The sequence below is a fragment of the Ambystoma mexicanum genome, chromosome 3q (genome assembly GCF_040938575.1).
Source record: "Ambystoma mexicanum isolate Mex_15411 chromosome 3q, UKY_AmexF1_1, whole genome shotgun sequence".
Classification (NCBI taxonomy): domain Eukaryota; kingdom Metazoa; phylum Chordata; class Amphibia; order Caudata; family Ambystomatidae; genus Ambystoma; species Ambystoma mexicanum.
This window is the reverse complement of record NC_090926.1, coordinates 21351320-21367237: the sequence shown is the minus strand read 5'-3', so window position 1 is coordinate 21367237 and position 15918 is coordinate 21351320. Positions and strand designations below refer to the sequence as shown.

Below are 15918 nucleotides of genomic sequence, written 5' to 3'. Positions count from 1 at the left end.
AAGAGAGTTCTACACAGGAACGGGAGTCCTTGTCTCCTAAGGGGGAGTCTCACCCTGTGAGGTTCCACTTGCCTCAACCCTTAGGGAGACTGTTGCGGAGCAGGCTCCCCTTCCTAGCATCAAAGGGGTGGGGGCTCCACCTTGGGCCAAAGGGACCAATTCCCTCGATTAATCACAGAGCAGCACACACACTCTGACATGAACATACATATACACACTGCTACAGACTCACTGAACACACACATTTGCTCTGCAGTGAATCTTCTCTTCAGGCAGAAGAGGGGGCAGGCACTGAGGGCAGATAAATGCAGGCAGTTTGATGAACCCCAGAAGCACTAGAAAACCAGGGAGTAGCAGCGCCACTGATCTATGTGGTTGTTTTGCAATCTGGGGCAAGCGCAAAGACGTTGCACACTGCAGTACACGTTTAATTTTTTTAAACCTAAATAGGACAATCTGAGCCCCAATGATATGGGAGGCATGGCGGTGAAGGAGGGACAACAGCCCCTTTGCCCCCGCCAATGCTTACCATGGTAACCCTGCCAAACTGTTTTTGTGAAGTGGCTGTCATGGCTGTGTGTTGCGGTTTATTGCTGTGGGGAATGGTTTTGGGGTGTCTGGAAGCTGAAAAAAGCATTCACAACCATCTCTCCTGGCCGCTCTGTTTGCCACTAGCAGTTTGCCAATGGATTTCACTACCACCTGCCAATAAGCAAGTTGATACCTGCCCAGAGTGGTGGCCACATTGACAGACTACAGGGCAAATGACTGAGGTAAATAACTTTTTGGCCACAGCAACTATCCTCTTGGAAACCCAATCTGATGGCAAGTTTCGGAAAGCATTTGGGCGCCCTGTAGAATTTGCTGTATTCACTACCGGTGAGTCTCCAGCTCGATGGTCAAACAGGCAAGAGAGGCCCTCTCTACCAAGACTGTATTTAATCAATACATTCCTCTTCAGGGCCAGAACAGCTATGCACCTCTCTGAGCAGAGCAGATGATAAGGACGGTTGTGCTGGGATCGATCCCATTTGCATTGGGCACGGGGATTCAACCCAGGGAGCTCTACTGAAAGAGTTAGAAGAAAACATATTGCTATTTGATTCCAGACTGATTGGTGTATGAGACTTAAGCAAGGAAAAGTATATGCAGAGGCCTTGATAACGACCACACGTGTCGGCTATATCTTTGGATTATTGCATAACCAGAATACAAAGAATACCACTTCAGATTTAATGTGTGGACTATTTTTGCGAACTATTTGACCAATTCAATCATGACTGTGACCACTTACATAGAATACTAGTTCCAAGCGCAGAGACAGTCTTATAACAGTTTCAAATATACTTTCACTGCATCTTGAACCTGTTGTGGAGGGTTCTCAGTTATTGAGACTCCTGCTGCTGGATTGATTTTCTTTCAATTGTTAAACTTAATTGGTTTGGTGAATAGCACGCAGTATTTTGTATCAATTCACAAAATCAAGTTTTTCACATTATTGCGGTAGCCAAGAAATTCTTACAGGCATGGCAAATGCATTATTTTATTATCTGTAGTAAATTATAAAAGCATTAGTGCTCAACATACATTTAAAAACATTGACATATATTCAAGAAATACAACATGCAATTAATCTAACAGCATAAGCCGCTCCATTCAATTTCGACCCAAGTGGCCTCTAGTCAGTCAATAGTCATTCATCCACCCCTATCTCGAACTCTGTCCCCACATTAAAGTGCAACGAGTTGAACATATCGGTTCCAGGTAAATGCATGATTTGCAAAACCCATTCCTATGGTGCACACAATGCAAAAAGTGCTTGTGCTCCAACTATTTTGAAATGTTGGTCAAACTGTTTCAAAATCTTCACAGCCAAATACAAACGATGAAAAAAACACTAATCAAGTCGGAGTCCTTTCATTTAGAGAGGCACAAGACAGGGATGCCCACTGTCTCCCCTCATATACACCCTGGTGATGGAACCCTGGGCTATAGCAATCAGGACTAACGATCAGATCCAGGGAGTTAAAATAGGGGGAACTGACTACAAAATAACCATGTTTGCCGAGAATGTCCTCCTGTACCTCTCTAAACCATCCCAATCAGTCCCAGAGGTGTTGAATAGTCTAGAGCGATATGGTTCCCTGGCAGGCTATAAGGTCAACGTAGATAAATCAGTGGCTTTCCCGGCAGGCCAGCTCAAAGAGACCGAGAGACAATACATCGATAACCTTCCGTTTTGTAAACAAACAGAAGGACTCTCACCTGGGGATCCAAATTCCATCACACCTAGAAGATCTCTTTAAGGTAAACTACCCGCCCCTATGTAGGTCGATCAAACACGACCTGGGTTGTGTTCAAAATCCGCCTCTCATGGATGGCTCGCCTCAACTCCATCAAAATGGTAATCCTCCCCAAATTCTTATATCTGTTTCAAATGCTGCCAACCCAGGTACCGAACTCATTTCTCCTAGAGATCAAGCAGGCCCTTCTCCGCTACCTATGGGCCGACAAATCCCACAGGATTGCTTATGACACTCTCACAAGACACAAGGATGAGGGTGGAGTTAATTTCCTAGATCTAAACACTTACTATAAGGCGTCACAATTGCGCGTCCTTGTTGATCATTTGACGACTGGCCCAACGAAGCAATGGATAACACACTCTTCTCGTCGGTCACATTGGACGAATGGCTATGGGTCCCCAAGACATCTATTCCGAGAAGGGTTTTAAAACATCCAGTGTTGGGAGTGCTGTGGTCTATTTGGTAGGAAGGGGGTTACCTAAGATGGCTCACAACGTGGCCCTCACCTTTGAGCTGCATCTGGGCTCCGCCACTTTGGGAAGGGATCAACGAACCACTAGCCTTCCAGCAATGGTACAAGGTGGTTCTTTGTAGGGCCGGACAGCTTTGGGTGGATGGGGTGTTTATATCCCTAGGTGACCTGAAGGATGCCCTGGGCCGCCCTGGGCCTCCCTAACCTCTCCCCCTTTCAATACCTACAGCTTAAGGGTGCCCTTACCGAGAGCAGATGGGGCGACACACTTAGGCGGGACCTAACCGACTTTGAGAAATAACTCATAACACACAAAGGTACCAAGGGGGTGATATCGCGGCTTTATAGCTTTTTGTTGTTCTCTACCCCACGGGACACCCCATCTTCCCAAGTACAATGGGGGAAGGACTTAGGCACCCCCATAACGGAAAAAAGATGGACCAAGATTTGTAGGCAGGCGCACCGTTCCACAACTGCACCCCAATACTGCCACCAGGCCCTGAAGTTGATACACAGATGGCACTACCCCCCCACAGAGGATAGCCAGAATGAGAAAAGGTAACAACCCCCACTGCTGAAAATGCCACGTTGAAAAGGGGGATTATGTCCATATGTGGTGGAAGTGCCAGGTGGCACAGACCTACTGGAGTGAGGTCCTGTCATGGATAAGAGGAGAACTCTGTCCCCCTGGCTGGTGTTGTTCGGCATAGAGGTTGAAGGGGGCCCCAAGGTGAAACACGATCACATGCTGCAGGTCATGCTAGTAGCGGCTAGATGCTGCTGGGCCCAAAAATGGAAATCACCCCGACCTCCTGGGGAGGGGGAGTGGGTAGCGAAAACACGGGCAATCTATGAAATGGAGTATCTAACCCACCTTATCGATTAATCCAAATCTAACATTGAGGCCCTATGGTTGCCATTTTTTGATACATATGGGAAAATAGCCTGAGGCATAAGCAATCAGCTCAGACGGACCTCTCGATGGGAACAATACTATCGGGGCAACCCCCTTGGAGTGGGAAGAGATCGATTGTTGCAGGAAATGGGACTTCCATATGTTGGACCTTGTTTTTTGAGCACCGTCTTTCTTTCGGAAGCAACCCTATGCTCGCATTGCATCTTCAGATGATGTGCTGGACCCTGTTGTTGTTATCGACCATTAAACCATGGTATCGGATGGGGTGGGTGGGCGAGTGTGGGAGGTGGGGTGGGGTGTGAAAAGTTGTGACCTCCCTTTGATATATACCAATGTTTGCATTATTTTCTGAATTATGTCATAATTGTAAAACTCCAATAAAACCAAATTTTCAACAAAAAAAACACTAATCAGACATATAAAACATCAAATAATATACACAAAGTTTTTCACAGAAATGGCTATTCTTTTCTGCAAATTTCACCCAAAGGGTGCCACACATTAATTGATCCTGCTGTGGCTAAGCCTTAACACCAGGGTCTACGTCCAGCATGAAGTTTGCCAATGTCCCTTTAGCTATCAGTGCAGGAGAACCCTGTTCTCCATAGTAAAATTCCCTATTTGTTTTTATCTGCACACATCACCTTCTGTGAAGTGCGATAGATACACTGTGTCCTACAGCATTGTTTTTGCTAACCTTGTAGTTACATGCATGATGTGTCCAGGATGTGCTGGTGGCAGCAGATACTTTTATGGTGTTTTCTTTTTTATAGTCTTGTGCACTTTGTCATTTCACTGCTTAATGTCAAATAGAGTAAAACAATCTAAAATGGCAGTGCCACGAGAGTTTCACCTATCCTTTGGCCATCTTGTAGTTTGACTTTCTTCTTGCCCTAGAGTGGCCACATTTTTCTATATATGGTAAGCCCTTTCCCAGGGAAAGCACGAGTATTCGCAGGCAATGTGGCGGTCTGTGTGTGGCAGGATGTGTGGGCTGGGTTTGTTTGGACCCAGTCCACATTTATGCCAGAGTGTCTGTTGCTGGGCAGGTGCAGTGACCAGAGGCGGTCTATGATTGGACAGACCCTACCAAGTTTCAATGTTGAAGATCCTTGCCTTTGGTGGGTAGGGGCAACTGCAGCCCGGATTCTGGATAAGAGAGGGTGGGGGAGGAACTCCTGCAGCCATTATTCAGTTTATCGTTGGCGCCAAGACCACCTATGAAGTAGAGCAGCCGGTTTCAAATTGCAGATCCGCAACTCGTCGTTGGAAGATCACCAGCAGCCCTTTCTTCGATTGCCCGATGAAGACCCATTATCTCTGACCTTCATCTGTGCTTTGAACCCTGCACCTGTGTGAACAACCAGTCCGACTTCTGCTGGAAGATCCAGTAGGCTAGCTAGAAGTCATCGGGGGATACTTTGCTGCAACTCTCGCCATCCTGAGTTGAGAATGAGTACTCCCCAAACTCTCAGTTTATGGAACAAGAAGCATTTCCCCGAAGCTGTAGCTCTCCACTATGAAGAGGGGCCTTGTAGGACAAGCTTATTTGTTTCCACCACAAGGGACGCCTTCTGCCATTTTCTTAAAGTGACCACTGCTGTTCGCCGCCTGCATTACGTCCTGCGAGTCCACTGAGGTCGTCGACTGAGTCATGGTCCACTTGTTGGTGTGTCTTGATTGCCCAGTTTTCCAGTATCCAGAACCGGTCCAACGGAGCCTGAAACCACAAACTAACCTGACCCAAAACCCTGAAGCCTGGGGTGACCGCTGCACCAGAGGCTCCTGGATTCCTGCGGAGGTCCTGAGTGAATCGGAGTTCAGGGGAGTTGAGTAAACATAACTGTTTTGCCCCACTCTCACCGGCCACTACAGGGTTATATGGATGTAAAGTCCTAGCCCTATCTCTCCCTTGCCTAGCCTTGAACGTCCGTGTTCTTGCCTGGTATCCTATCCCCTGGTCTTGCAGGTGGTTGAAGTGGGAGAGAGCCTGTTAAAGACTTTCCTCTTGTTTTTTTACTGAACTTTGGAACACTTACAAACTTCCTGTTGGCTCAAGCAAACACTTGCTAAACTACCAAAAGAGTCTCCTACCATCCTGAAAGGTTTTCACGGGGCCCGCAACTCTAAGGGTATTGGGCCCGTGCTTTTCAAGTAGGGGAAGGACTTTTTAAGGTTAATACCTTATTCATAATGTTTTGTATGGTGTGGACTATCTCCTTTATTCTAAACATATTGATTACGTACCAGGTTCTAGTCCTTTATTCACTTGCTTTGCTACATTTACACAGTCACTTTTGATCGATCTTCCAACTATATTTAAAAAGAGATGTGTATGAACTCTTAGAGCACCCTGAGGTGCATATAACAGTAGTGAATGTTTTAGTGCGTTACTTACCTGTGTTCTTTCATTGATAAGAGGTTACGGCCTAAATAATTGCATTTGTATACATTCTGCCTAACTTGTATCATTATGAGTGCCCTGAATGTGCTAAATTGAACCCTTCACTATTCTCACACCCCCTCCTAGGTTTACGCCTTGCTGCCTAGCCACACTACTCAGATTGACTAGACATTAGGGGTTGTCCCTGTGCATCAGAATAGGATGGCCTTTCAGAGTTGGTCTACAGGGCTGAGTCTGAAAATCCATTTTAACAGCGACCCTTTCTCACATCTCCTGAAACCTATGAAAGGACTCCGGTCGGAGACCTTCTCACAAGGGTGCTCCCTGCTTGCCCGCTCAGGTTCTGAGGAGCCCCTGTGAGCCTCCGGAAGCAAACACTTTTCTTTGGTCCTTTTTAGGAGATCAGAAGTCAGCATTTCAGCGACCATCTGGCCTTCAATGTCATGCTCCGGCACGTCTCGCACATTGCTCTTGTTGTGTGTGCCAAGCCAACACATGCAACAGTAATAGGTGTCCATAATGGACATGGTCTGTTACCACTTGTGGCATGCCTTAAACCCGAGGGATTTCTGCTCATTTCGATGAAATAATTTAGCATAGCGAATGGCAATCAAGAAACAAGATTTAAACTTGTTTAACCATTACAGCCTAAGTAAGGTAACCTGTGACATTAGAAAAAGAACAGTTGGGCTAAAGGAGGGCAGCTCCACGCAGCATTACACAGCATGCCAGATTAATGTGATTCAATCATTTCTGAGGTCCCATCCTGCATAATGGACTTTGTTTTAAGAAATAAACAGAGGATAGTGCTTTTAAAAACAGCAGTTAACATTTTTTTTTAAAGGAAATACTTTTTTTAACTAAATGGTCACCCATTTATTAAATACATCACAGCTAAAATGTACTTTGGTCCATTAATGCAATAGTGGGATATTGGTGACAACTAAACACCCGGCCTTTGGTCTCGCAGCTTATCACCATTCCACCAGAACAGCCGTTTTGGCATAATACTGCATTAAAAAACAGTTCTCCATTTGGTTATCTAGATTTGCATGGCCCCACCCTTGCTCTTTCCTCGCCCATATCTATATCTTAATCCTACTCACATAAACAGCAAAATCCTTTGGCGCACTAGGGATTGTGCCTTTGGGTGAAAGTGATCTAGGTACATGCTCCAAAGTGACAGCAGTGGGTCGGATACGGCTGGACAGCCTGATGACAGCAAACCCTTGGGAGCCACGGAAAGCCCAGCAATTTCCAGGATTTGAATCCGGCTGCAGAAAAGGAAAACAATTAAAAACATAAGGTACAGCAACAGCTCAGGCTAAAAGGGCACTGACAATCAATCCTGTTATTTCCAGCAAATTTATATAGGTTTTTGGTTCTTTCAGGAGAGAAGTAAATCTCCATGAAGCTTTCCCAGAACAAGCATTCTCAAGTTCCTCTCCCCTGCACACTGCCAAGAACAGTGGTTCCAAGTCAACTATGCGAGAGGCCCATCTCCTGGGAGCCGGTTTCTGTCAAAGGAACACCCACCAGAGGGCCGATGAAGCACGAGAGACACCAGCCTCCTCTGCAGTTGCCCAGGCATACATGCATAGTCTTCAGGTAAAGTTCAACATTTGGGCAACCGCTGCTGTCCATCTATCAAGTTCTATATTAACTAGCATTATTCTGGGCTAGGGACGTACCCTTGCCTGGTCCGGAGAGCACAACATTCTCAGAGGAGGTGGGGAGTTGGGAGCATTTAAGAGTAGTTTAAAACATTTGCTGGCATAGAGCCCACATGTGCAATGATTAAAGGAAAAATATGCAATTATTTTAAGTTCTAAACAAATTGGATATTGTTTAAATGATCCCAGAAACGCATAGTGCTACCATTTGCCGAACCCTTTGTATAAAGAGTTGTATTAATAATGAATATATTCATTTTCTTTCCTAGCCACTTCTTGCTTTGGGAAAGTAAATTCAATTAATATGTGTGTATATATATATATATATATATATATATATATGTGTATATATATATTTGTGTGTGTGTGTATATATATATATGTGTATATGTGTGTGTATATATATATGTGTGTGTGTGTATATATGTGTGTGTGTATATATGTGTGTGTGTAAATATGTGTGTGTGTATGTGTGTATGTGTATTGTGTGTGTGTATGTGTATAGTGTGTGTGTCTCTTGCACAGATGCTACCTATACATACTTGTTATGTACATATGTTGGGAAATCCTGTATTAGAATGTAGTGCTTTAACTGGTAGGATGGTAAGGAAAGGCTTAGCTGAGAGTGGTGGTGGGCAAGACTGGTTATGCGCCATGAAGATGGGCTGCATGTTTCCTATGATTGTCATGGTAGAGTTCGCTATGCTGAATCAAAGATCAGTTCCTGAATAAGTCGACTTGGACAGTCGAGTAGAGCTGGCATCAGCAAATCTGTTGGCAGTAGATGTTTTGTCCCCACCCCAGAGCCTCAGCAAAACTGTTTCCAGTCAGAGTTGAATGGGGAGGCATTTCATAGAGCCAGGGACATGTAGTGATCTTTCTGCGGACCATTCACATCGAGCTGACTAATTGGCAAGTATGCCATGCTTAGGCATCAGTTTGGCATTTAAGGCAGAAGCCCCAAGAGAGCTACTTAGGTGCCCTACCATGGAATGACATTCAGACGAGGCCGATGGATTAACAGTGGATTTCTTCCCTGATTAGGAGACTATTTAAGGCTTCTTGGGCGGGGGTGATGTGGTCAGAGCGTCTCAACCCAAAGATGATGTAGGGGCTGCAAGTCTTTTGAAATTTGCTGACAAACATTCTTGGAGGCTTCTTGCACAACTGTGGCTCATGCTGTACTTGCCCTGTATGTGAGTGACACTTGCACTGTGGCAGCCCATGCTGCACTTGTATGATCGCTGTATGCACCTTTGTGTCTTTGATACATCCTCTCTTCCGCACAATGAAGCTTGCAGTGCTGCTGTATGTTGTGCACATTATGTGTCTTCATAAAGGAGGTTTACAGCGCTGCTGCCCATCCTTGTTCTGAGAATCAGAGAGCACTGACGCTGTTATTGCTGTATGTGTTTTGTGTGAGGTCTGTTTACCTGGTTAAGAAAAGGATGTCAGAACTCTTGCTGATATTTTTTGTATGCTGTTTTGCAAGAGGGACGCTTCACTGGAGAATATCTACCCTACTATGTGTGAGGGTAGAGGGTGTTCATGGTCCATGCAGTACAAGTCCTGTTTGAGGAAGTTAGCACTGATGCTGCCCATGCTGCACTCGTGTATATGAGCAGAGCTTGCCCTTCTGCAGATGGAAATCTTCCTATTCTGTGTAGGTATATATTGCACTGGGCAAATGAATAAAGATTTACCTGCAGAATCACACGGGGGGACTGCGACTGGTACCAAAGGGGGACACCAAACAGGCTGAGTAGGGCTGTCTTCGTCTCATAGGTCTCTGAACACCTGGTGCTGAGGACACTTGCTCCTGTTTTGGAAACAAAAAAAAAGCAGACATGGTGGTCAAAAATGGTCAACCATTTGAAATCTAGAAGCAGTCTGGTGTACCGTCCAGTGACGGGGACTGTCTCCCTAGGGTACACGTGGCCCGTGTTGGTATAGGTTACTTATGGTGTCTCATTTACTGGTAGCCCTTTGGCCTCATTCCTCCAGATATCGAAATGTCCTGGTCACAGGGCAGCATACTGAAAATTCTAAGAGCTGCAAAACAGACATTCCTAAAAGGGAATTCTGGGATGGATGCACGGCTGCAGACTACACCCACCATGCACCAGTCTCCTCCCTTAAACCCAGTCCTTTTTTACCCCTCCATTACCTAAGATGTAGCCAGAGTGGTGGGGAAGAAGGGTGGTAAGCGAGAGGGTTTGGAAGAAAGAGGGAGTAAGGAGTCAAAAAGGGGAGTAACTTGCTTTTACTGGTAACAAAAAAATAATATGAATACTGATTAGGCGAGTATGACCTATGTATTTAATTAATTTTATTTAATATTTGTGTAGTGCCCAAACCCGCAGGTATCACAGCACTTGTACATAATAGGTAGGTGAGCACAGGCAAAGTAAAGGACAAGTTACAGATCTGATCAAAAAGTACAAGTTAGTTATATTTATCAAACAACTAGGGTTTTAGGAGCCTTCTTTATGTAAATTAGGAGGGCTAATTTTTGATGTGGGGGAGCGAGGTTCACAGGGTTGGAGCTGTGACGCAAAAGCTGGCACGCTTGCTTGTTTGCGTCGGAATCTAGGCATTTGGAGAGCGAGGCTGGATGACGATCGAAAGAAAGGAACTGAGGTCTTAGTTGAGATGCAGGGATTGAGGTAAGGAGGAGCTTCGTTATGGACACAGCAGTGCATGATCACTAGTGTTTTTAACTCGATCCGCGCTTTAATTGGTAGCCAGTGGGTGTTGCGACTTGTGGCCGAAATGTGGTCCGAGTGCTTCAGACCCAAAGGTGTCCTTAAGGCCTTATTTTGAAAAAGTTATAGCTGGGATAAGTTTTTGGCAGAGGTGCCTGCGAATAGAACATTGCTCTATATGCACTGATTTAAAGCAAACATTCTCCAGCAAATTGAGTTTTTGATCTAGAGCCAACATCACTGAGTAGTGCCCACACTGCTGTCCCACACAGGATATGCAAAAGAAAATAGCACTGGAAACCACTTAAGCAACTTTGGCCCTTACATACTGAACGCAAATCCCCAAATGAGGAGTCGCCCATGCTTTATCATAGCAGCACACTATGCAAGACACCACCCAACAGGAACTGACCGATGGGTAACAAAAAAGCCGGTCTGAGGACCAAATGTCCCCTGAAGAGACCAGAAGATACACCAGGGTTTGTGGTGTAGTGCATTCAAAAGCATACAGTCCTTGTAGATACCTTAATTATGCAGTTTCGTCTCTGTTCCCACCCTCCTGGTGTCCCAACATCGGTGCTCTGGACAAAAAGGATACAGCTCTCCTTTGACTGTCCCCCAAAGCAGGTGGTCAAATCAGACACAATAAGGCTAGACAAACTCTAACCCCTTCACGATAGAGGCGACTGGATGCAATATAAAATGTTTGAAACATAACGAAACCCATTTTTTGTTAACATTACTATAAATTACATCTAAATCTTGTTTAAGCATTTGGATACTTCTACCATTAATTGCATAGGTAGGAGATATTCACCATAGGGCCTGCTAAACTTGAGTCCAGATTCTCCTTACTCATGGGACATCCAGGACTGCAGGCTTAGGACTGTGTTGTGCACATCTTTGAAATAATTCAGACCTACTGCTTTAAGGGAGCTAGATTGCGAGAATGCTTGTCCTAACCACTCCCAGGCTCGACCTGCATCTGCTCCCCTATTACACAAGAATGTCCATTTTTATTGAGCAAACTGTACACTTTATTTCTGGCTTTTGTCGGGAAAGAAGGAGGGCTTATGGGGAAAGGTAATTATGGACTATGAGAGCAGTAATAGGTTTGTTCAGTGTTTTACTATTTGTTTTGCTTTAAATCCCTTTATTTTATTTCCTTATTTTTTTGCCTGGCCTTGGTTTGCTTTATTTAATATTTCCACTGCTGAGATACAATACACAAAACAACCAGTTTATCAAGTTTCGCTTAGAACAGTGGTTCTCAGTCCTTCGCTATATCTCAAAAAAGTGTCTTGTCTTCCTGGAGGAAAAAGTCACTTACAGGCACAGGCTATGTGTTCCCGTACTTCTTTCTTGGTCTTGTGTAGAGTCTTTTTCATCTTTTGCGGTAATCACCACAATGATGTGAAAGTTCTGTCTTGTGGAATACCTGGCACCACCACCTTTGGTGCCTTTAGTCATCTATCTGTGGGCAATGTGTCAGACTCTTGCAGTAATGTTGGGCCACGAGATTCTGAAGCTTAGCCCCCTCCCTGAAGTTTTAGGCGCCTTCCATGGGCTTTCTCCTCTACCACCCTAGGAGTGTTTCTATGCCCTTAATTCTTGACCAGCCCCTCCCGTTTTGCTCTCTGTTTGGACTCCTCCTGGCTCCTGCCGACTCTGTCCTTTCTAACATCTGCTCCTCTCCTCTCTCATTTAGTTTGCTCTTTTCTCCTCTCTAAGCTCTGCTACGCTGTAGGGCTCTTCACCTCCCCTCCTCTCTCTCCTTTTGCTCCACCTGACTCTTCCTCCTTCACTTCTGTGTGACAACTGCTTCCTTCACCGCTGCTTTCACTCCTCCCTACTGCGCCTCAGCTCTTGCTTCTACCTCCTCCACCATCGCTCACTTCTCAGTCTGCCGATTTTACTACTTCTTCTGCCACGCTCACTTCCCTCTTCCTCCACCAAAGCTCTCACTTCTCCCACCTCCAGCAAGGCTCCCACTTCGCCCTCTTCCACTGCTCTCACTTCTCTTTCTCTGACAATGCTCTCACTTGTCCCTCCTCTTGCGCCAATGCGCTCACTTTTCCCTCCTCTGTAAATGTTCTTCCTCCTTCATAAATGCTCTCACTTGTCCCTTACCGGTCTTGCTTATTCATCCTCATCCTCCACCACTGCTGTCTAGCTTGTCTCTTCTCCGCCACTGCTCTCACTTTTCCCTCTGCCCTCGCTTCACCTATTCCGCCTGCACAGCTACATACCCACACCTCACTGTGCTTGTGACTCCCACATGATCCTCCAGTTCCTGTCCCCTTTTCTTCTCCCGCGACGTGGAGCATGGTTCATAAAATGTATTCAAGGGTCTCAGGTGTGTTTTGCATATGAATGGAGCTTGCAATTAGGAGGAGGGTCTCTGGGCTACAACACCAGCACGTAATGGCAGGCAGCAGTTTCAACAGCCAAAGCCATTTTTGCCTTGCTTGCCATTTTGCTTCCACAATGTGGACTGCAGCAATCACTGCACCTTGTTGGTAACATCTTCTTTCATCTGATATTCAGGTCACATTTCTGGGACATGTCCAGGTCCACAAAGAAAAGGGTTCATGGACCTCCACACTTGCATCTCTAAACGATCCACTTCTCTACAAAAGAATTGTATGTCCCCCTTTGCGAACTGTTTGATCTCTAACCCATTGATCTATTACATTGCTGGCTTTGTAACACATCTTCGACTGGCCATGATGGATTATAAAAAGCATTATGAAAGATGAAACCAAGGTAAGGGGTGGACTGGGGAGCCTGCGAGATCCTCAACATAGCGCCTGCAGTGCAGATATCAAAGAGCAGGTGGAATGGCTCTCGGGGTTACTCCTGTGTTAGGATCTTTTTTTGCAGTTTTCTCTCAAGTGATCAATCGAACCGCCTAGCCCCCCAAAATCCTTTGCTATGGTTTGTACCCTGTCCAGACTTTAGGAAGTAAGAGTATTTGTGTTTTATTTTGCATGCTGCTTTTGGGGCTATGGTGAGCCTTTATTGTTACAGGTGCAGGTGGGTGGAGGGGGGTGTTTTGCCCCCTTTGTGCGATTCCTCTGCCTGCTGCGGGCTCTGACTCCCTCAATTCGTGGGCTGCAGGCATTGAACCCAGAAGCCCGACGCACAGCACATTGCACTTCTGTGCACAACCTTTTTTGCCGCTGGCTTCCTAGTTCATGGCATTTAGACCTCCAACCTTTGAATGGTGTAGTTCCTTTCCATTTGTGGTCTATGGCAACCCCTGTGCCTGGATTTTAGATAGAAGAGAAACCCTGCCACCATTTATGCAGGTTACCCACCGGAGCGAAGAATCCAAAGAAGAGGTGACTGCACTGAAAATGTGGAGGACTGCTACTACACAAAACTAGCATTGCCGAAGCCATCTACCAGTGAAGCCCTTTAACCAGGGAAGACTCTAGATGGTGCCTTCCTTCCCTGGTCTGTCCTACAAGCTGCACTAGTATCCAGCTGTCAGTGAATGTCTGAAGCAAACACGACCATCTTGTCGTGGCCATTTCACCACATTTGGTGAATGACTGTTTTGCCTCATTCGTAGAATTTTTCTCTTTTTCTCCAGAGGGCGTGGGGTAAGGAAATATATGGGATACATTAATCACTGTAATCATATTTCTGATACTTGTATCTGCTTAGATTCACATGCTATGCATACAGTCGGTCACAAGTTGAGGAGTTTGTTCCTTCTAGCTAACACCATTTATTATACAAGTTTTAAAAGTTTGTTTTCTTCCTATCCTTTCGACAACTGTACCACCGTAAGATATTCGGCGACGGATTTTGCAAGGACAGATTCTTCAGCGACGACTACTGAGGACCTCATTATACTGCAGCTGATTCTCCACAGGGGAATCGGCCACAGGTTGGTCATGATGGTCTGAAGACTGTATGATGTAGACATCATTGTCATCATAATACTAGTCTGTGTCATCTAGATAACCTTGGCCCCTTTGGTCTGCTACTGAACCAGGGTCTTGAGAGACTGAAGTGTCAATGTAGTATAGGTCTTCAGGCAAGTTCTATGAAGTATTAGGCTGGGCAGTGTCTAGTCGTGGTCTTTTGGAGGCAGGCTGGTTTTTAGCTGCCTACCCATGTGAGGGTCCTTGGAGGTTGGACAGTTGATCAGGGTGTTGATAAAAAAAGTCAACAAAGCATGACATTCTCCTCATTACTATGTCAAATTGTTCAGGGGTCCATTGAGTGGAGCTTGGAAAACCTGTGGGAAAAGGGGTAGTGATGCTCTCTCTTGTAACGGGTTGTTTGTGTTGCATTGATATGATATGGCATTTATAACGCGCCTATACACAAGTGTTTCAAGGCGCGAAAAGGGTGCCAATAGGGACAGAGGGTTCTTTAGTCTTTTAAATAGGGGACTTAGGGAGTAGAGGAGTCGAAGATGTTTTGTTTTTCAATGTTTTTGACGAGTAGTGTGTCTGGGACATAGTTCCCTCATTTTGGAGTTATTGGACAGGGCCGTCAAATTGTCTTTCAATGCAAATTCATCAGTACCCGAGGATTTGTCGGTTTTGTTTGCGGTGTCGGAAACAGACTTCAGGGGCTGTTATGTGGGCCTGTCATGTGGTGAACGCGATGGCCCAGAGGACAAGGATTTTTTGGACCTTCCCTTCGACATCGCGTGTGGCTTTTCGGTCAACAAAATGGTCGACTGTTGGCCATGGGGGGTGTGTTCTGTGTGGCATGCAGTTTGGGTACTTGAGCTGCTGGGTTTCATCTCTGTAGCAGAACTGCTGGCCTGTCTGATGGAGTCGGGGGCTTGGACGCAGGAAACCGTTGGTCGCGATCGTCCTGCCGCATCACTTAGGACGCCGACACAGCCATCGCTGGAGGCTCCCTCCACATCCATAGCGGCATTGGCCAGCATGGCGTGATGGGCCCAGCGCTTAGTCTTCCGGTGCTTTAGTGCCTTGGGCCGAAAAAGTTTGTACAACTTGCAATGCTTTTCAGAATGGTCCCAGGGGAGGCCGAGGTTACACACACACATTGTGCGAGTCATTCAAGGGAAACTTCCTGTTACTGGAAGGGCAATATTTAAATGGTGCGTTTTCCATAATATGGAAAGATGGCAGCTTGGCAATGGAAAAGGAAGAATAGGGAAATAGGCATTCTTTAAAGGAAAGAAGTTATGACCTCCCACACTCTTTATACTGGGAAGGGCCGAGGCATCTTGAGGCCTAAGTAGGCCACAGTCAAAGTTTGTCGAGACGGTGGAAGTCGTCGTCTATAAATCTGTCACCGAAGATCTTACGGTGGTACGGCCATCGAAAGGATAGGAAGAAATCTAACTTTTAAAACTTGTTTAATCAATGGCGTTAGCCAGAAAGAAGGAACTCCGCAACTTGCATCCGACTATATGCACATCATGTTATCTAAGGAGATCCACAAGCC

General features: G+C 45.7%; 1 protein-coding gene across 3 annotated transcripts in view; it reads right to left on the bottom strand.

Moving 5' to 3' along the window:
• SUN2 (Sad1 and UNC84 domain containing 2) overlaps positions 1-15918 on the bottom strand; it is a 396247-nt gene that overhangs the window by 39936 nt on the left and 340393 nt on the right. For all 3 annotated transcript variants that reach the window (XM_069652961.1, XM_069652963.1, XM_069652960.1), the window contains 2 exons: positions 9475-9590; positions 7205-7372 (listed from right to left, as the gene is read on the bottom strand). In XM_069652961.1, coding sequence (XP_069509062.1) covers positions 7205-7372; positions 9475-9590 — 284 coding nt within the window. The remainder of the gene's footprint in view (positions 1-7204; positions 7373-9474; positions 9591-15918) is intronic.